Here is a 25,530-nt window from a genome sequence, read left to right on the forward strand (position 1 = left end):
TGAATTGGGGTGGGCATGGGGAGGTGGTGGGTGGGCTTGGGGGCAGCTGCTGGCTAGGCTACTGTCCCACAGTGCCCTCTGCACTGTCAGTCAGTCGGCAAATCTCCCCATCTCTCTGGGCCCACTCCAGGGACAGGGTTTAGCAAGGGGTTCCAGTACCTCTGTGACAGGAAGGTAAACTGAGATATTGGGACACTTGTTCATCCAGCGTTTATTGAGTGCCTGCAGTGTACCAGGTCCTGGGATTATGCAGCTGTGGAAGAACAGAGCATTCCTCCCTCCTGCGACGGCTGACATTCATAGGAGGGCGGACCCACGGAAGCAGCCAGGTAACAGGAGCCTGGAAGAAGGCCGCGTGGCCGGGCTCTCCTGCCGTAGTCCACAGGCCCCTCAGAACTCAGGGCCTACCTACCTCTTCCTGCATTCCCCTTGGCTGGGGGGAGGGGGAGGGCTCTGGGACATGGCGTGTGCCAGCCCACAGCACACTGGGGTGCAGTTCAGACACCAGAGCTTCGGGAGCTGAAGGGGTAGGACCTAGACCCCCACCCCAGCTCTCCAGGCCCCTGAGGCCTTGCTCAGATCCTGCCTGCTAGGCTGACTCCTGAAGGGCACAAAGCTCAGGTTGGGACATGGGAGAGGGGAGTGCCAGGCGTGGTGTAGCCTGCCCTTCCTGCTGCCCACTGCTGCTCACCCTCCCTCCCTCCACCGCCTACTCCCTGAGCACCTTCCTGCCCTCTGTTCACCCCTGCCTTGCTCCCCGCCTTGGTGTGCCCGGGAGGGCTCTGGCTGGTCCTGTAGAGTCCTTACCGGTGGCTGGGGAGACGCTATAGATTTGAGGGTGGGCCTGGGGGTGAGGCCTGGCCACTGTTGCTCCCAAGCCATCAGAGGCATGCTGCGGCAGGAGCACATCCACCCTTGAGTGTGACGGGAGGGGCCCGAGCCACTGCCCTGCCCCTGCCACGCAGGTGGGGGAAGGCGGAACCGTGTGGCTCTGGCTGGCGGCAGACCCAGACACTGAGGCCCAGGACGCTCTTGTCACTGACTTATCCCCGTTTGGGCCGATGTTGGGTGGTTTCCAAGGGACGGGAACTGTGTGAGGATGAAAGAAATGGATGGGAGAGGGGCCTGTATATGTCCTCTGCCCTGGGCCTCCGCTTCCCTCACGATGAACGCAAGGAAATTGGTCTTGGTGGTGGTGTCTGTGGGTGGCTGGGACCCCTGTGTGACTTCCAGAGCCCGTTGTCCTGAGGGTCGGCGGGCCTGGGCAGTGGGCTCCCGGGCGGTCTGCGTGGCCCTCTGGCTGTCCCCTCCTCCTGTGGTATTTCTGGCTCGTCTCTACTGACCCTCCCCCACCCCTTTCTTTCTCAATACTCTTGCCAAACATCTGGAAGAAAAGTGAAAAACTTGCCCCCCTTCCAGCCCCGGATGTTGTCAGATTTCCAGATGTGGCGTGTTCTGCCCTCCAGATGAGAGGCAGAGCGCGTTCCAGTCAGGAGCAGGCAGGCCCCAGCCCTGGACCGCTGTCCCTCCCCAGGAGGTGGAGTGACAGGATGAGAGGGACCTCGCCTGGCAGGAAGAGGGCAGGGTGCGCCAGGTACAGGCCCTGGGCCCTGCCGCACCATCTCAGCCTCAGGCTCAGCCCCTCCCCACACCAGGGAGATCCCTGGGGGTGGGGGGCACTGCCTCTGAAGTTTCTATCAAAGGCTCCAGGCACTTAAAAGTAACCAGGAGCACCTCCTTCCTACCCCCCAGGCCCAGATACTGGGCAGGGGACAGAGCCCAATGTGTTTGCAAGATGCGCCCACTGTTGGTGTCCCTGTGCGGGAAGCCTCGTGCCACCTCAGGCTTCCCACCTCCCCAAATAGTGGTCCAGCGAGGCTGCACTCCGCCACTGCTATCTGCTGAGGGCTGGGCCTTGGGATGGGCCCTGAGGATGGGGCACTGCAGGATGGGCGCTGGGGGTGGGCACTGAGTGGTAGGAACTGGGGGTGAGCATCCTTGCACTGGGGCAGACCCTGCTTGGCAGTTTGGGGTCCCTCAGAGAGGCAGACCGCAGACCATCTCAGAGCCCCTGCCAGAAGGGTAGGAAGAGGGCAACATGGGGCAGCGGAACAGCATCGAAGAGAGCTTTCTGGAAGAGGGCCAGTAGAGCCAGGCCTTGAATGTGTCAGGCAGAGGGGGCGAGGGCACTCTGGGCAGAGGGCACAGTAGGAAGCCAGGCCTGGGGTGTGGAGGGAAAGGTAGGTCCCTGGGGCCATAGAGAGGGAAAGTAGGAGCAGGGGTGAAAGCTGAGAGGCTGGTCTCTGGGCCCGGCAGGGGCCGAAGAGGGAGGCTGGTCCCTGGGCCTAGCAGGGACCGAAGAGGGAGGCTGCTGAATTGGCCTGGGGGCCTGCGGTAGAGAGAGCAGCATCCATTCTCTTGGCCTTTGTGGGGTTCCTGGAGACCCTTGGACCCATAGTCAGGGCTACAGCTGCCAGCCATACCAGACACTCACACACAGACATGTATAAACACCCGGACATAAACACACAGAGGCAACACCCGCTGACACACTCACATAGACGAACACACACACATAAAGACCCAGACCCACAGAGATAGCATGCAGACACATGGACCGTCCCCCACACAGACACAGATACGGAGCACACACAGGCACACACACGGCCCCGCATCCAGACAGCACACACAGGTGTACACAGACCCCTTTACACAAACACAGAGACACGGAGACCCATGGACCCACAGACACCCCGACACAGACACACAGAGACAATGCACACACACACGTGCTGACCTTCCCCTTCCCCCACATAGACACGGTCATAGACACAGACACAGACACAGGGGACTTTGAGGCACAGATGGGCGCTCAGGTTCAGAGGTGCCCTTAGGTCACCTTAGTCCTTCTGGCCCCAACGCAACATACAGCACACGCTTGGTCCAGCCTTCTTCACCTCTCCAACTTGTGGACCTTCGGAGGGCAGCAGGGCCCTGTGTGGGTATGTGTGGGTGTGCAGATGAGTGTGTGTGTGTATGTGTGTGTTAAGCCGTGGCCTTTGTCCTCCTCTCCCCCTCCCCCTTCCCAACAGGTGATTGGGAGGAATGGAGATCCCTCCTCCCCTACCCATTCCTGAGCCCTAACAATGCCCTCCCCAGGCCCCAAAATAGCCCCTGAGCCTAGCTGATGTCCTTTTATGGCCCTGTCCCTATTGTGCACTGCAGGGGTGGGGCTGGGGTCATGAGGTATCTAGGCAGGATAAAGGCCTAGGCTCCGTGGCTCACCCACCCTGCTTTCTGCATTCTCCTCTCCACATCCCTCTCTGTGCTTACGACCCCCATGGCCCCCAAAAAGCCAGAGCCCAAGAAGGATGACGCCAAGGCGGCCTCCAAGGCAGCTCCAGCTGCAGCTCCAGCTCCCGCACCTCCCCCTGAGCCTGAGCGCCCCAAGGAGGTGGAGTTTGATGCTTCCAAGATCAAGGTGGGTATGGGAGCTGGGCTGTGGCAGCGGTAGCAGAGCAAGTGAGTGGTTCCCAGGGTGGACCCAGCAAGAGGCAGGCCAGGCTCTGGAAGTGAGCACTGAGCTGAGGCTGGAAGCTTCTGTGCAGAGGTCAGACAAGCCCTGCCTGCTTCAGGTATCAGAAGGGCCGCAGCAGGAGGGATGGTGGTCAGACATTAGGCAGGACTCCCGTGGTGCTGCTGCTGAGAAGTAAGGGTGGAGTCTGGACTGAAGTTTGAGACTGGACTGGCTTTTTGGTGGTTTTGGAAACGGACTCTCCCTTGACTTTCTTCCTGTACTTCTCACCCTTGGGGAATCCTGGAGCCAGCTGGAGCCAGGCACGGATTTTCCTTGTTCAGCTGAGGGGTCCCCAGTCCATACACGCTCCTAGGGTGGGTGAGATGACAGTAACAAAAAGCAGCGTCCCTGTCCAGGCTGGGTCTCGCTCAGGTCACTGAGCCCAGAGCTGATAGAGCACTTCTGGCCTCAGCTTTTAGGTAGGGAACTGGAGGTACCAGCTGGTTGGGGACATTCTGGAAGCTGTGCAGGAAGCTGGTCGTGGACTGTGACCAGTGGCCCCAGGAGCCCTTCCCCAGCTGGGAAGCCTTTCTCACAGTCTAAAGTTGGAGGGAGCCATGACTCGCACCTGCGGCATCTGCATAGCGGCACGTAGCCTGTGTCCTGCCTGCTCCCTGTTCTTGGCTGGGACCACTGCTGCTCTGCCTGCCTCTGCAGGAGCCCTGTGGAGCCCTCCCTGTCCCTGCATGCCCAGCAAGACCTACACTCCATCTGTGCAGTCTTGCTTCCTATTCATGAGCCTTTCCCAGAGGCACCTACCCTGTCCTTCGAGGCACGGGTTCAAATCCTAACTCAAATCCATTTTACTTGGCAAGTCCTTTGCTGCTCTGAGGCGTGATTTCCTCAGCTGTGAAACAGACCAGTAAGTCTCCTCTTGCAGGGCGGCTGGGAACCATTCAGAGTATATGCACCTGGAGTTGGCCACCCCAGGTCCCAGGCTTGCATTCTGCAGGCCCCATGGTGAGGCTCTGATCACAGCCAGGGCCCATGGTGTCATTATCCTGTCTCACCAGGCCTGAGGTTGGCACAGATGCCTCTCTGAGAGGTGACGACAATGAGACCCCTTGTGCACCCCCTTTCCCCATCCCCAGCTGGCAGGTGAAGGGCAGGGAGTATTTGCCAGGAGCCCAGAGAACCTAATCTCTGCAGGCTTCCTGGTTGAGAGAGCTCTCAGAGAGCCAGGAATGACAGCCTGTTCTTTCCAACGTTGGGTGGAGCCAGAAGCCAGGAGGGACAGCAACGGCAGGGTGGCCCTGGACAGGGTGTCTCTCTGTGCCAGCATGCACTGTGGAGGTTGGTGGGTCCCCGAGGCAGCAGCCATGGGAGAGGCTCCAGTCATGCCCCTCCCCCAACTCCCTTCCCTCCCATGACCTTGACCTTGGGGCAAGTGACTGCAGTGATAAAAATAGACCTGGTATCCGGTGAGGAGGGGGACACTGGATCCCAGGAGGCCTCTTGATTGACGTCAATCAAGGTGGCCCCAATGTGGTTCAGCAAACACTCAGCAGCACTGCCCCGGCCCTGTGCCGTCCTGGGGTGTGGGAGCTTCCAGGGGCCCACAGACAGGGTGAGTGAGAAATAGGTATACAGGGCCGGTGAGCGATTGCCTGGTCTTGAGGGCTTAAGGGGCTCTGTGAGGGCAGACACATGTAGACACCTGCTCACACACACACCTGTGCGCCTGTGCTCACCCCCGATGCTGCACGAGCCCTTGGCCTGCACCACTGCCCTTACTCGTCCTGCCTCCCTGGGCAGTCCTTTGCTGACAGTCCTGCCTACCAGGCCCCAAGCAAAGCCAGCCTGACTGGGGCTTGCCGCTTAGGGTACATCTGCCCAGAACCAGGAGCATCAGGTAAGGCCCAGGCTGGCCTGAGTCCTCGGGCACCAGGCCTCCCTCCTCACTTCTACCCCCGCCAGGGTCCACTGAGCATCGTGGCTGGGGGCACACAGACTCAAGGCCTTCTGGCTGGACAGGTGGAGCGGTGCAAGGAGGCAGGAGGGCGTCAAGGTGGGCTGCAGGAGGTCCTGGGGTTGCAGGCTGGGATGCTGGAATGGGACAGGCTGAGACAGCTGAGGGGCTGGGGCCTGGGCTGGCCATGGAGTGCCCAGGAGGAGGCGTGGCTCCAGCTTTTGAGACAGGCATCTGAGTCTTTGGCGTCTCTTTTCAGATCGAGTTCACACCTGAGCAGATTGAAGGTGAGCAGGGGTTGCAGGATTGGGCTGGGGTTCCCTGGTCTGAGGGTCCTGCCAGGGGTGTGGGGAGTAGGGTAGGCTGACCCTGGGAGTGTCTGTGGCTCACTGCCCTCTCCTGGCAGAGTTCAAGGAAGCCTTCATGCTGTTTGACCGCACACCCAAGTGTGAGATGAAGATCACCTACGGGCAGTGTGGGGATGTCCTGCGGGCGCTGGGCCAGAACCCCACACAGGCGGAGGTACTCCGTGTCCTGGGGAAGCCAAGACAGGAAGGTTAGTGCTCCTGCCTGAGAGCCCCTATAGTGCCCGTCCCAGGGAGGCTGCCAGGGTGGGCTGCCATCCATCCTTTGGGGTAGCATGAGAATCTTTCCTGACATCCTCCCATTGTCCTGGTGAGGACACCGAGGCCAGTCACAGGGCAGTGCTGACCAGGTGGCAAGCAGTACTGGTTTGCTGACGCACCTGGCTCTATGTGGATTTGCCAGGCCTCCTGGTCATAGGCACTGACACCTAGGGAGAAGTGAGAAGATTGAGCAGTGGCTCATGCCCGTCATCTCAGTGCTGGGGGAGGCTCACTTGAGGATAGGAGTTCGAGACCAGCCTGGGCAACGTAGTGAGAGTCCATCTCTACAAAAACTTAAAAATTTAGCTTGGCATGGTGGCAGCGCCTGTGGTCCCAGCTACTCGGGAAGCTGAGCCAGGAGGATCCCGTAAGCCCAGGAATTTGAGGCTGCAGTGAGCTATAATCACACTGCTGTACTCCAGTCTGGATGACAGAGCAAGAAGACCCTGTGTCTAAAAATAAATAAATAAATAAATAAATAACATTTCAAATCTAAAAAAAAAAAACCAGGAGTGCGGCCCAGGCTCTCATCAAGGGTTCAAAAGTCCCAGGGAAGATCTCTGATTGGCCTACCGCTCCTGCCCAATTTCAGGTGGTGGGGAGTGTGATCTATAAGAAAATTAGCCAGGCGCGGTGGCTCACGCCTGTAATCTAAGCCCTTTGAAGACTAAGGCGGGCGGATCACCTGAGGTCGGGAGTTCAAGACCAGCCTGACCAACATGGTGAAACCCCGTCTTTATAAAAAATAAAAGAAAAAAAAAAAAAGAAAATTATATGAGGGGAGGACTCTTTCCCAAAAGTAGGGCAAGGGGTTTTGGGCATAGCCCACCGTGGTGGCACATGGCAGCAAACTCCCTCTGTGAACAGCAAGTGGCTGTGGAAACTACATTGCTCAGTAGACTGTAAAGTGCCTTGCGATGGTAGCTTGCTTTTAAATGGCAAACTGGTGTAGACTGCTTTGGGAGCTGTGTGAGAGGTGGGGCTAGCTCCTCATTATCAGGCACAGGGAGGGGTGTGCCCACCCCACTTAGACCCTGGAACCTGGGACCATCTCTCTGCAGAGCTCAATACCAAGATGATGGACTTTGAAACTTTCCTGCCCATGCTCCAGCATATTTCCAAGAACAAGGACACGGGTACCTATGAGGACTTCGTGGAGGGGCTGCGGGTCTTCGACAAGGAGGGCAATGGCACTGTCATGGGCGCCGAGCTTCGTCACGTGCTGGCCACACTGGGTGAGGGCAGCCTCCTCCCCAACCCTGACTCCTTCCGGGGGCATCCTGGGAGAAACCACTCTGTCGCCCCCCAGGCCTGTGTCCTATCGGTGAAATAGAGAGTCACACAGTTAGGGAGCCTCAGTGGCAGATGACAGAAATGTTATTTAGGAGGAGAATAAAGGAAGCATGCTGGTGCAGCTCAGAAGGGGGTGACATCAGCTCTGGGGACAGAGCAGGGCCGGAAGGTGCATCAGATCAGTTCCGTCCCGGTGGTCAAATTCTAGGGCCACAGCCCTAAGTAGTCAATCAGGTCGAGTGCCTGCCCCTGGGAGGACCCTGACCTCTGTGGGGCCATGTGTACCTCCCACTTACACCTCCACCATCAGCTGCCTGCGGCAGGGGGCCCCTCTTCAAAGTGATTTTTCCTGCAGCAAACATTTGAATGCCTACTGTTTCAGCCCTGTGCTGGTCTCTCTCTCTCTCTCTCTCTCTCTCATTTTCTCTCTCTCTCTCTCTCTCTGTGTATGTCTAGAGGTGGGGGTGGGAAGGGGGAGCTGCGGCTGGGACTTTGATGGGGGGCCAGCACACACACAGAAGTGCGGAGGCAGGAGAATGCCAGACTTGGGGAGCAGTGGGTGGTCTCTTGGTCCCCTCCACCACCCTCTCCCAAGGTCCCAACTCCACCCCATGGGCCCTTCCTCTAGACTCAAGTGGCTGCCCCAAGGGACTGCTTCCAGGGACGCCTGGCTTCCTCCTGGTGGAGGGAGCCCCAGCCAGCCTAGGGGAACAGAGGACAGCACGTACTGCACCCCACGCCCTGCCCTTCTTAACTTGTCACTGATTCTCCTAGCCTCAGAAATGGGGTGATGGCAAGGTCTTGTGAACAATGCTGGCTGTGGGAATACTGCAGAGGCTGAGCCACCGTCTAGAGGGATTCAGTGGGTGCCCCCACCCTGTCACACCTTTGCACGCATGGTGCTGACTCAGCCTCCCACTCCTGCCAGGTGAGAGGCTGACGGAAGACGAAGTGGAGAAGTTGATGGCTGGGCAAGAGGACTCCAACGGCTGCATCAACTATGAAGGTGGGCCCAGCAGGGGTGGGGGCTTCTGGGAGGGGAGCGCTGGGACCCAGGCTCCCAGCCGTGGCTGCCCCGTGTTGCGCCCCCGCCACTCACTGTCCTCTTGTTTCCAGCATTTGTGAAGCACATCATGGCCAGCTAAGCCTCCTGCCCAGGTAGGTGCCCATTCCCTCACCAACCCGCTGCTGCCCCTCCCCACACTCCACCAGCTACAGTGCTCAGCTGACATCTTGCTGCCTCCATCTACCTCCTCCTCTGTCACCTGCACTGCCTTTGCTCTCAGGGAGCCCAGGGAAGGCTGTGCTGGGGACGTCTCATCTCCCATGTGTGATGCTGACACCAGTGGCCTGGAGTCATGGGAAGGAGGGGAGCGTATCGAGACTCCTGGACAAGCCCTCAGACCTCTCCGTGTGGCTGCCATCTCTGGCCCCCTCAGACTGTGCTTACCTGTGACTGCAACCCCGTCGCCACCCCATGGGCCTCATGAATAAATGGCTTCTTGCCGGCCTTCCTTTCTGACTTCCTTCCCTCCTGCCCCTCCTCTTTTTTCTTCCTTCCTTTCTCCCTCCCTCCTTTCCTACCCACATCCCTCCCTTCCTTCCTTCCTTTCTACCTTCCCTCCCATGTTCCTCCCATTCCCCCCCTCTTCCCTCCCTTCCTTCCTTTCTCCCTTTCCTCTTCCCCTTCTTCCTTCCTTTTTCCCTCCTTCCTTCTTCCCACCCTCCCTCCTTCACTCCTTCCTTCACTCCTTCCTTCCTTCCTTCCTTCCTTCCCTCCTTCCTCCCTCCCTCCCTCTCTTTGTCCCTCATTTCCCCTCCTCACCTTCCCTTTCCTCTTTCTCTCCCTTTCCCCTTCTTTCCTCTCTGTTGCTCTTGGCTTGCCCCTGTGAATTCCGTGGCCCACGGACGCTGGGCTGGAGGGGGCTGAGCCGGAGGAGGCTGAGTGCTTCTCCGCTGCGCTTGTCCCCACCCCGCCTTCTGCAGGAGGCAGCCATGCTGGGGCCGCTAACAGGGATATGGGCTGTTGGGGGCCTGAGAGTACTGTCTGAGCTGTCTCACTCCATGTCTACCATGGGGTGACCATAGGGCACTGGCCTAGAGGCCCCGCTGTCATAGGAGGGAAGGCCGAGGCCCAGCACAGGGAATGGCCTTGCCTGAGTCACATTGGGAATGGGTGGCAGGGCAGGAGCTAACTCTGTCCCCAGGCTGTCAGAGCTGAAGAGACCTTACCCCTTGCCCTGACTCAGATGGGGAAACTGAGGCACTCTGCCAGCAGTGTGGCTCTAGGTCAGAGGTAGAGACTTGGTGGGGCCAGCCTGGGGCTCCTGAGCAGAAGACGGCATGAGCCCACTGTGTGGTGGAGGGAGGTGCACACACCTGCAGACCCCTGCTCCTTCCAGCCCCTGCTCTGAGGCCAGGGCCTCTCCCCTGGGTCCTGGACCTGATGAGGCTAGAGAGGGGAGGCTTCCTGGAGGAGGTGATCCATGCAGGCTTGATGTGAAGGGTGAGAAAAGCCCTGCAGAGAGGCGGGGGGCCCCGGATATAGGGATGTGGGGGAGATCAAAGGCTTTGAGTGGGGAGCGGGCCACCCTGGATGGGAAGCACCTTGCAGGCCAGGAGGACGCAGGAGTCAGAGCAGCTCCATGGGGTGCCTTTCCATGGCCTCGTGTGGATGTGTGTGTCTGTGTGGCAGGGGGGTGTGGTGGGGTGAGAGTGACTTGGAAGGCTGTGTGGTGTGAGGAGTCCTGAGCGAGTGTGAGAGTGGGTGTGTGTGTGTGGATGGGGGCTGCCAGCATGTGTGAGAGAGCGCATGTGAGGGGTGAGTGCGTCTCAAGAGCCTGTTGCATCGTCCTTTCGTTCTCTCAGCATTTGCTGAGCGCCGACTGCGTGGCAGGCTGTTCTAGGTGCTGGCAATGCTGCAGTGGAGAAGGCGGTGGAAACCTTTGCCCTTGCAGAACTCACACAGACCAGACAAATCCCAACAGTCGAGTGTCGAACAGTGCTAAAGGAAGAGAAGGGCTGACAGCGGGAGGGCTGTGGGGTGTGTGTGTGTGTGTGGACGTGTGTGTGAGCCGGGAGGTGGGTGACCTGTTAAAGAATGAGGTCAGGGATTATCTGAGCAGGAAATAGTTGGGCAAAGATTTAAAAGAGAGAAGATAATATTTAGAATATATAAAGAACTTCTATAATTCAACAACCCCACCCCCTGCCCAAACAACTCAATTAAAAAATAGGCCAAGGAGTTGTATATATACATTTCTCTGAAGAGGATATACAGGCTGGGTGTGATGGCTCGTGTCTGTAATCCCAGCACTTTGGGAGGCTGAGGCAGGTAGATCACATGAGGTTATGAGTTCAAGACCAGCCTGGCCAACATGGCGAAGCTCCATCTCTACAAAAATACAAAAATTAGCCTGGCATGATGGCTGGTGTCTGTAATTCCAGCTGCTTGAGAGGCTGAGGCAGAAGAATCGTTTGAACCCAGGCCTCGTGTGGATGCGTGTGGAGGTTGCAGTGAGCCGAGATCGTGCCATTGCACTCCAACCTGGGTGACAGAGCAAGACTCCATCTCAAAAAAAAAAAAAAGAAGATACACAGATAACCAATAAGCCCATGAAAAGATGCCGAACATCACTAATCACTGGAGAAATGCTAATCAAAGCCTCACACCCGTTAGGATGGCTGTTATAAAATGACAACGGAAAATAACAAGGGTTTCCGAAGATGCAGAGAAATTGAAACCCTTGTGCACTGTTGAAATTTGAAAGTAAAATGGTGCCGCCACTGTGGAAAACAGCAGTATGGCAGTTTCCCACAGAATAGAATGACCAGATGGCCAGCAATTCTACTTCTGGGCATATACCTAAAACACTTGCGAGCAGGGTTTGAACAGGTGTTTGCACACCCACAGTCACAGCAGCGCTATTCGGAGTAGCGAAAGGTGAAGCAACCCAAGAGTCCACGCGGGGTTAATGGGTAAGCAAATGTGGTCTATCCACAGGGAATGCGACTCAGCCTTGCACAGCAAGGGCATGCCGACCCGCAGCAATGTGGGTGAACCTTGAGGACGTTACGCTACGTGAAATGAGCCAGTCACACACACACACACTACTGTACAAGTCCACTTATCTAAGGGTCCTAGAGTAGCCAAATTCATACAGACGGAGAGTAAATGGTGGAGGCTGGGGCATTATTGCTAAAGGGAAAGAGGGGCAGATGGAGTGTCTTAGGCTCGGCTCCCACAGAAACAGACCCTGAGACAAGGATGAGAGTCTCCTGAGTGCAAGGTCTACCTGCAAGTAATCTCCCTGGAAGGTGATCCTAGGATCGTGGGAGAGGGGTGCGGAAGGGGCCTGGGAAGGAAGAAAGCACCCCAAATGGGTGCACGCAGGGCAGATGACACTATGGGCAAAGGGGTCTCAGCCCTGCTGGGAGCCTCCGGGAGATGGTGGTGGTGTCCTGCTGAGCGATGAGGAAGGCAGACTATCTACAGACTCCCACCTGCCGCTGGCTGGGCAGGGCCCCTGGGGGGGCTGGAACATTCCTGTGTGGCACCTCAGCATCCACTTCAGGAGGCTGTGTGGGCATCTGAGGGAAGACATCCTGGCAGAGGGCACAGAGGCCTGATGATGGGAGCAGGGAGTGCCATGGAGAGGGATAGGTTCTGAGTCAGAGAGGTGAGGGAGGCTGCGACATGCACCCTGGGGAGGTGTTTCTTCTGTGCCACCCTGGCTGCTGTGTGGAGAAGGGACTGTGGAGGCCGCAGGAGCAGCAGGAAGGCCAATGAGGAGGGTCCAGGAGAGAGGAGATGTGGGCTTGGCCCAAGGTGCTGGTGGGGGTGATGGTCCTAAGTGGTCGGATTCTGTGGCCGTTTTGAAAAGACCCTCTACAACATCTCCAGCAGATTTCAAGGCTTTCTGGTTCATTCCACTCCAGCCTCAGATCTGATTCACGGGAAGGAGTCGTGATCTGCTCTGTCATAGTTTACCACCACGGCACTGAGGTGCACAGTCTGTCCACAGGTGGGGCAGATGAAGGTGCCCTGGGCCCTGTTGCAGTGCCCTCGGCCAATGAAAGCATCTTCACATGCATGTGTGATCTTGGCGGGCTCTGGCCAGCAATCCTGGCCCATGAGAGGTTGAGGACCCCCACAGAGGGGAACAGGTCCCAATTAGGCTCCACCTCCATCCTCCTCCTGGGCAGGCACCACCTGAGGTGGGTGACACCCTCCCGGGCAGCCCCCAGCGCCTGCCTGTCTGGTGCACCTTGCTCCTGAATACCAAGCCCAGAAGAGTCTGCATAGGAAGGACTGGCCTCAGCATTTTCTTTCTGGGTATGCCCGCCCTGGGCTGGAGCCCTGAGCAGGGACTGTACCTGCTGTCAGTCATCTCCAGCAACGAGTGGCCTGCATCCAAGTTTGCATGTGTCTCAGTCCTCAGGCATACACGTCCCACTCTTTCAAGAATGACTGCCCTTCCGGTTTCCAGGATGTCCTGCAGTACTCCAAAGCCTTCCCCAGACATACCCTCATCCTTGCAGGCTCCCCTAGTTCCTGGGAGCTGCTGTCCAACTCAGTTTGGCTTGGTAGTAGAAGGGAGCATCTTGCAATTCTCTCCTGACATTCGCAGCCCCCAGTCTTCTTGTGTGGCTGGATGGGGAGGGGTTGGGGGCCCCTTAGTCTGTTAGTGAGGGCAGGGCTGGGGCTGCTGTCTGATGAGCCCTGGCAGGGGCAGTTTGGTTCCGCTCGCTGCAGCTCAGCTCCACTTAGAATGTGCCTCTGGCCCAGCCATGGCCATGTTGCTACCCTGGGGCCATTTACCTCCCATATGTGGCTCTTCTGACCACGTGTTCCTGGGCTAGGGTCACTGGCTGTGGGTGCAGGCATCCGAGTGGATGGGTGGAGGCACCTAAAGGTGAGCCTCAGCCACAGAGGTGAGCCTTCTCCTTACTCTGCATCCTCCCATCCTGGCTGGGTGAAATGTGCATGTATATGTGTACATAAGGCCACAGTGTGCACATATGCCTGTGGATCTGTGTCTGTGAGTGAATGTGGGCTTGTGCTTTTATGTGTGTTGTGTGTGTGTGTTCATGTATGTGAGTGTGCAATGCCCATTTGTCTGTGCATGTGTACATGTGTGTTTGCCACTGTGTGTGCATGAGTGTGCGTGTTTGAGTGCATATCTGCTGGGGGGGGCTCTGCTGAATCAGCACCAGTGCTGGGCAGGCGGCACTGCCAGACGGGCTGTGGCCTCCCCACAGTTGCATAAACACTGGTCCCAGCTCCCCCCTCAAGCAGGGTGGTCCAGCCTGTGGCCCTGAGGCCGGTGGAGAGGAGTGGGAGGGGGCAAGGGGCTTGCCCTGAGTCCACCTTGATACCCCCCCATGCCTCAAGTGCCCTGCCATGTGCCCCATAGGTCTGGGGTCTGTTCTGGGGTCTCTCTGTGCCTCACTTTCCTCTTCTGGCCTGGGGCCTCATCTCTGAGGTCTCCTCAAGGTGGCAGGAGGAGCCACCTCTCCAGTCCGGGTCCAGGCTGAATCACAGGGTCAGTGGGCTGGTCCGGGGGCAGAGTTCAGCCTCAGCACCCCAGGCAGGGCCAGGCAGTCCCCTCAAAACTGCAAAACCTAACTCAGAAGGTCCAGTGACATTGCGGGAACAAGGTTGGGATGGGCCCTTGGAACTCACGGCTTCAGGGCAGAATTTGGGGATCTGGAACTTGAGCACAAAGGACAGAGAATGATGGGAGCTGGGCCTGTGACAGGCTCAGAACAAAGTGTCCCTCCACTGCTCAGATGTTCCTGCCTGGACACCTGGGGCTCTTGTTAGCCTGCCGCACCCTGCATCCTGTCTTCCCGGGATCCTGGGGTTACCACTGGGACAGGAATGAGAAGGCATGGGGTGAGGGTGCCAGGAAGGCCAGAAACCCAGGCCAAGGTAGAAAGAGGTCAAGTGAGATCTTGAAGAAGTCAGGCATTGGATGGAAATTTTGCCAGGCCGCAAGAAGGAAGGAAATCAGTGCAGCTGTGAGAAACTGGACTGTAGGGCTCAAGGCACTGAGGGCAGACAGGCTTATGGAAAGCTGGCGAAGGCCTTAAGAGAGGTCAGGGGTGACGGAACATATGGAACAGGAGGAGAGGCCAACGGAGGTCGGGCAGCAGTGTGACAGGAGCTCCTTGTGTTGTGTAAGGGGGTGTTTGGGGAGCTGGCTGGAGTCCTCCGTGGTTGGTCCTGAGGCCACCGGTGGCTGTGAGGGTTGTGGGGTTGGGGAGAGGGCAGGAGAAGTGCTGACCCGATCACCTCAGAGCACAGCAGGAAAACCAGATCTTGAACCTGGTGACCCAGCATGGAAGTGGTTCCCTGGGGTTCTCCCAAGTCCCTTCCAACCAGCCTCAGTCCCGCCCTCGCCCGTGTTTGGGGGTTATATTTTCCCCGCCCTCCCAAAGCCACACAATCCTGGTTTGCCCAAACGCTGACAGAGCACAACAGGAATGTGGCGTGTGTGTGTGAGTGTGTCCACACAACACTCCTGGCCCTATCGCCCAGCGGGCCTCTCCAGTCTCAGCAGCCGGGGCCCTGGGCCTCTCGGACAGAGAAGGCCCTCAAAGGTCAGGTCTGGGCAGGTTCCTGCCTGCACCCTCCTCTCCAGCCTGCCGGAGGACCCCTGAGCTTCCACCATTTTCTTCCACTCTCCACCCCTACCTCTGGTCTTGAGTATCTCACACATCCACTGAGGCCGTGGCCCTGGTACACATCAGAACCTTTCTGGAGGGCTGGTCGGGATGGAATGGAGCAGCGGAGACTCAGACTCCAGACTCCGCACTCCCAGGTGCCCCTGGAAAGATTTTTCTACTTTGGTCCAGCTGAACATGCGTACGCCCTTTTCCTGACCACACCTGTGTCCTGGGGCTGGAAGCCTTTGTCTTCCCTCCTCCTGGCACCTCTGCCATCATACTCTCCTGCTCTCCTTTCTTCTCTCCTGTGGTAGGCTTGAAGCCATTTAAAGGTGCTCTAGAACGGCACTGTCAGCTCCTGAGCCAACTGGGAGAGGTGGTGAGCCCTCTGTCCTGAAGAGTATGCAAGCAGAGGAGAACCAATCCCAGCCAGAAAGGCTGCAGAAGGGGCTCTTGCCCTGGTGGAGATTGGAAGCACTTGAGCATTTCCAAGCTCAAAGACTCAGCTTATCGCAATACCTGAGAAAGTTTTGAAAAAATGTCCTATGTTGTATGTTTTCCGGAAGCCCAATTTATGCCCCGTCTTTCTTCCAAGATTGCATCCTGCCTACTTTCTTTTGCCTTGAGAATATCCTTCTGTTTGCAAAAACAATGACGATGGTAGCCGTTGTTTTCCATATCTCTACTTGGCAAAATAAGACCTTACCCTACGAGTCAGTTTTTAAGTTTTGAGGAAATTTCACAGTTTGTTGCAATCAGCATTTCCCCAAACCCCTGGATAGAGACTCTTGAATGGAGCAGATCTTTGCCAGGCCCAAGGCTCATTTGAATCAGCTCATTCATCTATCCTCCCTCCCTCCCTCCCTCCATCCATCATGTCATTTTCAGGTGCTAACTGTGTCCCACATGACTAACAGAGACCCAGCCCTGCCACTGGGATGGAGTGGGGAATGGGAACTTGGCAGGGAGGTGCTGATGACCCTTTGGGACAAGCAGGTGCTGTGAGGTCAGCGCTGCGGGGTGTCGGGGCACAAGGGAGAAGATGCTTCAGCTCTTTGTTGAAGTATCCAGGATCCTGAGATTCTGAGTGTCCCCAAATCTCTGGATATCCATACCTGTTCCCACCTCTGGGGCCTGTAGCTGGAGGTGGGGAAGCTGGTGGCAGTGACCTCTCATCCCTAGCTATAGCACAGGGTGTGGGATGGTGGCTGCTGTGGCAGGAGGCACATGTTCAATGGTTTCTAGCCCCGGGAAAGGTGGATGGATCTTGAGGCTGAGGGACGAGAAGGGAAGCAAGGTTTCCCTCTATATGACCCAGGCTCGGTGGAGGGGCCCTAGGCTGGGAGCCCTCAAGAGGGTGACATGGCCGGATCCCAAGCTCTAGGCTGGGACAGCTCCAGGGTCTGCTCTGAGGGCTGACTCAGACTCTGTGCGGTCCCTCCCCAAGAGGGGGCCTTTCTCATAGTGATGGAGTTCTCATAGTGATGGAGAGTAGAGCTGGACATACGGGAAGGCTCTGGGCTCCCAGGCTTACAGTGGATTCCAAGAACCCTCCAGGGCCACATTACAGAGTCACCTGTACCCTCCTGGGCACTCGAGAATGCTGCCGTCAAGCCCCACACCTGAGAGCGCATGCCCAGTTATAGGGCGAACGTGGGCAGGATAGCCTGAGTGCTGAGAGTGACATCCAGACTCAGTCTCCAGGCCCTTGGGCTGCCTGCCCCATTTTCTCCTGGGTTCAAAACCCTTCCTCCAGTCTCTTTTCCAGGGCAAGTCTGACCAAGCTGCTGCTTGCTTAAACGCAACAAGGATCTTAGCCCCTGTTGAGGATGCTCTACAGGAACAGCTCTCAGATGTAGGGGAGAAATCCATCTAGGGCCTCCCCATTTCTCTGAAACTGAGTCTCCAGAACTGTTTCTCCCCGGGCTGGTCCCTTGGTGGTCCACTAGGCTGACCTTGGCCCTGCTTTTTTCTAGGTACGGGCCCTGCCCTCTGTCAGGCCACTGACTCAGTGAGGGCTCAGTTAGCCAGGCGCCGCAGCAGGGCAGGACTTTGAGAATTGTTCTGGTACCTGCTCCAGAGGGGGAGGCAGGCGTTATCTTTGTTACGGAGGGACTACTGTGGCCACCTGTGTGGTGGGTGGAACAGAGTGGGTGCAGAGAGGCAAGAAGACAGTGTTACGGGAGGGTGACTGGGGGCACCCAGGGGAGGGTACGTTCAGGAGCAGACTGTTGGGGGAGAGCTCTGCAGGTCTCCTTGGGGTGCTACTCCATCCACCTCTGGCCTTCATTTCCCTCCTGTGCCGGGCTGGAGTTGCTGGAGACTCTGGTGTTCTGAGTCCTGGAGAGGCCCCTTCTGGACTCTGAGCTTTGGGCTGGGGGTGGTTGGGGGAGGCAACAACTGCTTTGAAATGTGGAGAATAATAAAGCAAGGAATGTCTGAGCTCAGGGGAAAAAAAACCCTCCTCACCAGGCCTCCCACCCAGCCGAGCATAATGAATTAAGTATAGGCAGGCACGTTTCATGTGGGGGTGTGGGGTGGGGGAACCAAGAAGGCCCCAAATGAGAAACAGGGTCCTGGGCGGGCTGCCGGGAGCTGGGGGTTCTGGGCCATCTGACCCGATCCCTGGGAGTGCCCTCACTCCCCAGAGGCTTCCCCTCCATCTTCCCTCCATCTGCCTGGGTGAATGGGTGAAATGTGTCCCAACCCCATGTTGACATCTGACCCCAGGCCGCACACTGGTGCTAACCCTGACCCCAAAAGGCCAGAAATAGGAGAAGGTGTGGTGGTTGACTCAGAGGGATCATCTCTTCATTCTCACCCTTCCATGTGCATTTATTGAGCACCAACGGACGGGGTGCCTTCTCAGTGCTGGATGATGGAGTCAATGCTGCCCCCTGCTGGACTGACTGAACCCGCAGTCCTGCCCATCAGCCTCTGGGGGGCAAGACCTGAGGCTTTGGAACGTGTCCTGCTTCTGGTCTTCCAGCCCTCCACTTCCCCTGGCCAGTTCTTCACATGTCACCTCTGCTCCATGTGGGGTCATCCTCCCTTCCACCCTTCTGTCCTTGGTGCCAGCTCAGCCTCTCTGCCCCAATCTCCCTGGGGCTTGGATATCAGTGACTTCTAGGCCCACGCTCTCAGGTTGTTACTCACGCTGTTTCCTTTTGCTTATCTGCAAGGTCCATCTGTGGTGGACCTCATTCATTGACTGCCAAGACTGCTTTATAAAAGACCACATCGGCCACGGGCGGTGGCTCATGCCTGTAATCCCAGCACTTTGGGAGGCCAAGGTGGGCGGATCACTTGAGGTCAGGAGTTCGAGACCAGCCTGGCCAACAATGCGAAACACTGTCTCTACTAAAAATACAAAAATTAGCTGGGCATGGTGGTGCATGCCTATAATCCCAGCTGCATGGGTGGCTGAGAGAGGAGAATTGCTTGAAGCCCACAGGCAGAGGTTGCAGTGAACCAAGATCGAGACACTGCACTCCAGCCTGGGTGACAGAGTGAGTGAGACTCTGTCTCAAAAAAACAAAAACAAACAAACAAAAAAACCTCCCTTTCCAGAGCAGCCCAGGGAATAGTGGGTAAGTAAATGAGCCGTCAGCAAAAGGGCAGGTTCGCAGCCAGGGAGCTGGAGAGGCGGAGGCAGGTAGCAGAGCTTTTCCTTGGGCTCTGCAGCAGGGATTCTGCCTCCCAGCCTCTGCTGGCTTGGGGCGAGACTCCCACTTTATTTTTAAGAAGTCTGGCCTGCAACTTGGAGCTCCTTGAAATATTGTCCCCTACAGTCCCTTCTCTCCCCCACCCGCTTTAATGAAAACCATTGTTTTTCAAGCACATGTTAATTAAAAAGCAAACATGTTTTGCTAAGTAATTTGGAAGCTCTGGTTCTGCAAACCATAGCCATTCCAGTTAAAAAACATCCCTCACCCAGCTTGGTCCAGTGTCTTGGGAGCTGAAGACCCCTGTGGCTACTGCAGATGCACTTCCCTTTACAGCGTGTGCGCCTGTGGTGGCCTGGCCAGGACAGGGTGTCCTCTTCGTCTCACAGGTGGGGACATGGAGGACCCAAGCTCCTGGCAAGTTCAGCCCCACCAGCTCTCTGCAATTCTGTGCTTTGGGCCCCACGGGAAATAGCTGGTAAGGAAGGGTGAAAGACTCATGTGCCCCATCCTGCAGGCAAGGTCATTGTCTCAGAGCCACGGGCCAGGGAGGAGGATGGGACCATGACAACCGTGTGAACCCAGGTGGGAAGGCTGGCAGGTGCTGTGTGGCCCAGGTCACCGCCCATAGTCTCCAGTGCAGCTGAGTGACATCTACCTGAAGCTGGGATAGTAGGTCCCTGAGGCGAGTGCCCAAGGTGAAGACCAGGCTGATGGGTGGAGGGAACCTTGGATGCTCAGAAGCACCCACTCCAGCCCAGCTCCCCACCCAGTGTCTGGTGACCGATGTCACTACAGTGCCCATAGCTCCACCTTGGCTCCTGGCCTTGAGGGTGCTGGGGCTTTGAGGCCCTTCATACTGGGTGGTGCCCTCACGGTCCATCACGAGGTGCTGGGGTCCCTAAGGTGCAAGGTTCAGTGACCTCCAGCCTTCCTGTTCCCAGCCCCTGGCAGAGGGAAGGGGCATCTCACCAAGAGGCCTTTCTTAGCCTTGCTCCTGCCTCGCAGCCTGGCGGGCTCTCCCAACTAGGATTCCTAGAGCAGGAGTACTTCCCTTGGGTGTGCCTCCAGGTGTGAGCCTGTGTCCAGGTGTGTGTTACTGTTCCCATGAGGGCTGTCAGTGTCTCTGTTAGTCAAGACCCTGGTGTGAGGGGTTCCTTCCTCCCTCCTGAAGGAGGAGATGCCCAGGCTCCTTGAGGGAGTGTGAGGGGGGCAGTGACCAGAAGTATGTGTGTGTCTGGGGAGGTGGGCCCTGGGCTCTGCTGGACACCTGGGCTGGTTGGTCCAGAGCTTCTGCATCCACTCAGGGACACGCCCCCCCCACCCCCCCACCGCGGGAGCCAAGCCCCAGCATGTGCACGGGACAGCCCTCCTTGTCCTCTGCCCTTGGCTGCTGAGTTTTGTCAAACGAGGAGTGTGTGCTGGGAGGTGTGCGACTTATCACACGCACAGCGTTTTCCCCTGGGACACACCCTCGCAAGCCACCCACACACGGTGACAGCAGCGACGCATGCTGGCGGTAGGCTCCCAGGGCTCAGCCTCCCTGGGCGACACGCCAGTGACACACACTCCCGCCTCTTCCACTCCCACCCACATCCCGGGAGGAGCGGCCGCTCCACCGCGCTCCCCCGGCCTGGCCCTCGGCGCGGCGCTTCTGTGTTCTGTTCCCTTCACAGCGGCGTGGAAACCGCGGCGGGGCGGGCCGGGATGAGCTCACGCCGCCGCCCGCCAGGCCGCCAACCCTAACTCGCTCCAGATGCCGGGCGGCCTGTGCTGGCGCGGAGAGCGGCGGGCCGGGGCCGGGGCCGGGGCCGGGGCCGGGGTCTGGGCGCGGGTTGGGGGAAGCACGGCCCGCTCGCGCCCCCTGCAGGGGCGGCCTCCACAGGTCCCCTGGAGGCGGTGGCTACAGGCTCTGGGCTCGGGGGCGCGGCGGGGGGCTGCCTACCCCGGAAGAGGAGGGCCTTATGCCATCCGATCGCTTTTTCTGAGGCCTTGCCCACTGCCTGAGTTCTGTCCCCGGCGGGGGCAGCAGTGGAGGTCACAGTCCACGTCCCCTCCCTGGGCGCAGCCTCGGGGTGCTGTGGGACCGTCCCCACCCGGACTGGTGCCCGCCCCTCACACAGGCTGCCTTTGCCAGCCCCCACCCTAGACTCCGGGTGCGGGGCTGTCCCTCACTTCCCCTCCCCGCAGCTCCCGGGACACCCGGACCAGGTACTGCAGCTCAAGCCTCCCGCCTCAGGGCGCTGGCCAGGCCCTGCCCACTCTTGTTCCTCTTGGAACAAACACTCCAGTTTCTACTGGGAAAGCAGTGGGGGCCTGACCACCGCCTGTTTTTAATAAGGAGCTGGTATTTCCCCGAAATCGCCGGCCGTGGCTGACCTCATGGGGAAGACGGCTGGCCCTGGGCCAGGGGGCGGAAGCCGGCTCCCGGCTCCCGTGTGAGCCCCTGGCCTGCAGACAGACGCGCAGGGAGGAGGCCCTGGTTTCTCATCCCAGCTCAACCGCTGGCTCATCCAAAACTCTATTTGACTGCCGTGTTGTGTACCCTGGGTTGATACCCGCCAGCCCCCTGCACCCCAGCCCTACCCAGGGCCCTGGGTTCGAATCCCGTTTTACTCTTGCCTAGTGTAATCCTGGCAAATTGCTTAACCTCTCACCACTCATTTCCTCCACGGTAGGATTGGGACTGTCCTGGGGATTGGAGAGGGAACACTGTGAGGAGGGTCGATGGATTCCAGGAACTTTTCTAGACAGCAGGAGGTGGGGTTGGTCTCAGGACCTGGGCTTCCTGGGTGGGGCACTGAGGGGAGGGGTTTGGGAAATTGTCAGCCTTGGGGGAGATAAGTACAGCACAGAGGGTCCAGCAGAATGAGAGTGCTTCGTGAGGGATCAGCACGGGGGGCTGTGGGCACCAAGAGGCTGGAGAGGGTGTCAGGAAAGGCTTTCTAGAGGATGGGCACCTAGGTGGAATGTGGCGTGGTGGGGGGGGGCATCAGGATGGGGGCAGAATCCTTAGGCAATCCAGCCTGGATGCTGGAACAAGTGAAGGGGTGGAATGGGGGGAACAGAATAGAGGAGGGTGGAACCAGGCAATCAGGTTCAAGATATCTTGGGGGGATTCTGCCTGAGGCACTGTAGAGAGTCCAGAAGTCCCGTCTGTAATTGAGGGACAAGGACTGAGAGAGCCAGAGGGGGACGCAGGCTCCAGTGGCAGAGATGGAGACCAGGAGCCACAGAAGGAGCAGGGAGACCAGAAGAGGAGATACAGCAGGCAGGGAGGCAGGTGGCTGGACACAGATGGTGGCTGGGAGATTTTGTTTGCTCTGGGGCCTGCATGTTTCAGATGCTTGGGGCTCCTCCTGAAAGTAAAACTATAACCACAATAAGGAATAAGGGCAACTAATACTTATTGAGCAGTTAGTGTGTGCTAGGCAGTGCTCTAAGCACTCAACAGCTATCAATATGTTCTATCTCCACTTCATTTATATTTATTTATTTATTTTTCCTAATTGCTAGACTATATGGGATCTACTTATTTATTCATTCACCCACTGATTCCTTCATTCATTTAACAGATAATTATTGAGTGCCTACTATGTGCCAGACATGTTCCAGGTACTGGGAATACAGCAATAAGACAGACAAAAAAAAAAAAAAAATTCCCCACATAAAGTTTACAGGAGGAAGAATTTATGAAAGAGAAAGATCCCAATATATTAGGCTGGTGCAAAAGTAACTATGGTTTTCACTATTGAAAGTAGTGGCAAAAACCTTTGGACCAAAAAACCTAATATATGTGAGCAAAATACATAGTATAGTAGATTGTGAGAAGTATTATGGGAAAAATTAAAGGAGGATAAGGAGGATTTGGAAGGATGAGGGAGACAGTTTTTGAGGATGTCCTAGGAAGGCCTCACTGAGGACGTAGCATTTGAATATAGACTACATCTGGCCCCCTCCTCTTAGCCCATGAGCAGAGAACGGTTGATACAGAACATTTGCAGCTGGGTGTGGTGGCTCATACCTGTAATCTCAGCACTTTGGGAGGCTGAGGCAGGAAGATTGCTTGAGCCCAGGAGTTTGAGATCAGCCTGGGCAACATAGCAAAACCCCACCTCTATAAAAATAAGTAAATAAAATTAGCCAGGTAGGGCCAGTTCCTCCTGGATGCCAAGAGGAGGATTTGTTTCCTTGATTTTTATACATTCTAGAGGTCATCAGTATTCCTTTGCTTCTGGTCCCCTTCTTCCGTTTTCAAAGCCAGCAATGTTGCATCTCTCTGACTCTTTGATAGTCCCGTCTCCCTGTGACTATAGCTAAGAAAGGTTCTCCACTTTTAGGGACTCATGTGATTAGTTTGGGCTCTTCCAGATAATCCAGGATAATATCCCCATTTCAAGGTAGGTCCTGAACCTGAATCACATCTATAAAGTTCCTTTTACAACGTAAAGAAGCTATTACAGATTTTGGGTATATGAACACGTATCTGTTTGAATCCCTGCTTCCACTTCTTTTGGGTGTATACCTAGAAGTGGAATTACTGGATGATGTAATAGTTCTATGTTTAACTTTTTGAGGAATTGTCACACTGTTTTCCACACTAACTGCACCATTTGACATTCCTACCAGCAAGGCACAGCATTCCAATTTCTTCATGTCCTCTCCAACACATGTTATTTTCTGTTCTGTTCTTTTCTTTTTAATTAACCATCTTAGTAGGTGTGAAGTGGTATCTCACATTGGTTTTGATTTGCATTACCCTAATGCTTGAGTGTCTCAATGCTGAGCATATTTTCATGTGCTTTCTGGCCGTTATGTATATTCTTTGAAGAAGTTTATTTACAAATTTCTTTGGCCATTTTAAATAGAATTGTCCTTTTGTTTTTGAGTTGTAGGAGTTCTTTATATATTCTGGATATTAATCCTTTATCAGGTATATGATTTGCAAATATTTTCTCCCATTCTGTGGGTTATTGTTTTACTCTCTTGATAGTGTCCTTCAAAAGCACAAAGGCTACCAATTTTTATTAAGTCCAGTTTATTTTTTTCTTTTGTGTCGGTGCTGTTGGTGTTATATCTAAGAAATCGTTGCCAAATCCAATATCATGAAAATATTCACCTATGTTTTATTCTAAGAGTTTTATAATTTAACTCATACGTGGAGTTTTTGATATGTTTTGAGTTAATTTTTGTGTATGGTATAAGGCAAAGGTCCACCTTCATTCTTTTGATTGTGGATACCCAGTTTTCCCAGTACTATTTTTTGAAAAGACTGTCCTTTCTCCATTGAATGCTCTTGGCATCCTTGTTGAAAATAATTTGACTGTATATGAGAGGGTTTATTTCTGGGTTCTCTATTCCATTGGTCTTTATGTCTGTCATTATGCCAATACCAAGTTGTTTTAATTAGTATAGCTTTGTAGTAAATTTTCAAATCAGAAAGTGTGAGTCTTCCAATTTTGTTCTATTTTTCAAGATTGTTTATCTATTTGGGGTGCTTGAGATTCCATATGAATTTTGGAATGGTTTTCCTATATCTGCCGAAAAAAGTCATTGGGGTTTTGATAGGATTGCACTAACTTTGGATAATATCATCACCTTAATAATATTGTCTTCCAATCCATGAATGTGGAGTGTCTTTCCATTTTTTAAGTCTTCTTTAATTTCATTAAGCAGTGTTGTATAGTTTTCTTTTCTTTCTTTCTTTTTCTTTTTTTTTTTTTTTTTTTTTTGTGATTGAGTCCCTCTTTGAGATGAGTCTAGGCTCACTGCAAGCTTCGCCTCCTGGGTTCAAGTAATTCTCCTGCCTCAGCCTCCTGAGTAGCTGGGATTACAGGTGTCCACCACCACCCCTGGCTAATTTTTGTATTTTTAGTAGAGATGGGGTTTCACCATGTTGGTCAGGCTGGTCTCAAACTTCTGACCTCATGATCTTCCCGCCTTGGCCTCCCAAGGTGCTGGGATTACAGGCATGAACCAATATGCTCAGCCTCTGTATAGTTTTCATTATATTTCACATCTTTGGTTAAATTTATTCCAAAGTACTTTATTCTTTTTGATGCTATTATAAATGGAATTTTTAAAAATTTTCCTTTTTGATAGTTCACAGTTATAGAAGTGTAAGTAATTTTTGTATGTTGATTTTGTATCCTGCAACTTTTCTGAATTTGTTTATTATCTCTAACAGGGTTTTGTAGGAGTTTTTGGGGTTTTCCTGCATATAGGATCATGTCATCTGCAAACAGAGATAATTTTACTTGTTTTCCAATTTGGATTCTTTTTATTTCTTTTTCTTGTCTGATTGCTCTGGCCAGAACTTTCAATACAATGTTGAATAGAAGTGGTGAAAGTAAGCATCCTTGTCTTGTTCCTGATCTTGGGAGAAAAGCTTTCAGTCTTTCATCATTGAGCATGATGTTAGATGCTGGTTTTTCATATGTGGCCTTTATTATGTTGGAGAAGTTTTCCTTCTATTCCTAGTTTATTGAGTATTTTTTATCATGACAGGGTGTTGAACTTTGTTAAATGCTTTTCTGTATCAATTGAGATCATCAAGTGATTTCTTTCCCCTCATTATATTAATGTGGCATATTACACTGATTGACTTTCATATACTGAATCATCCTTGCTTTTGGGGAATAAATTCCACTTGATTAGCTGGGCATGGTGGCTCATGACTGTAACCCCAGCACTTTGGGAGGCCAAGGCAGGAGGATCACTTGCATCCAGAAGTTCAAGACCAGCCTGCACAGTGCAGTGAGAGCCCATCTCTATTTTTACTAAAAGAAA

General features: G+C 55.1%; 1 protein-coding gene across 3 annotated transcripts; it reads left to right on the top strand.

The window, feature by feature from the left end:
* Positions 1-3,253: 3,253 nt before the first annotated feature.
* On the top strand, positions 3,254-8,927 carry MYL3 (myosin light chain 3). 3 transcript variants are annotated; one of them, XM_032297985.1, is made up of 7 exons: positions 3,254-3,481; positions 5,746-5,773; positions 5,893-6,042; positions 7,174-7,347; positions 8,334-8,411; positions 8,522-8,563; positions 8,692-8,927. In XM_032297985.1, exons 1-6 carry the CDS (start codon positions 3,341-3,343, stop codon positions 8,548-8,550), a joined length of 600 nt encoding a protein of 199 aa, XP_032153876.1. In that variant the 5' UTR covers positions 3,254-3,340; the 3' UTR covers positions 8,551-8,563; positions 8,692-8,927. The 3 variants fall into 3 exon arrangements, with proteins under 3 accessions (XP_032153876.1, XP_032153875.1, XP_032153877.1); XM_032297984.1 differs by having other exon boundaries at positions 8,522-8,927; XM_032297986.1 differs by lacking the exon at positions 5,893-6,042 and having other exon boundaries at positions 3,272-3,481; positions 8,522-8,927.
* The last annotated feature ends 16,603 nt before the right edge of the window (positions 8,928-25,530 follow it).

This window comes from Sapajus apella, unplaced genomic scaffold, assembly GCF_009761245.1.
Source record: "Sapajus apella isolate SASKATOON/1434 unplaced genomic scaffold, GSC_monkey_1.0 scaffold38, whole genome shotgun sequence".
NCBI classification, from domain to species: Eukaryota; Metazoa; Chordata; class Mammalia; order Primates; family Cebidae; genus Sapajus; species Sapajus apella.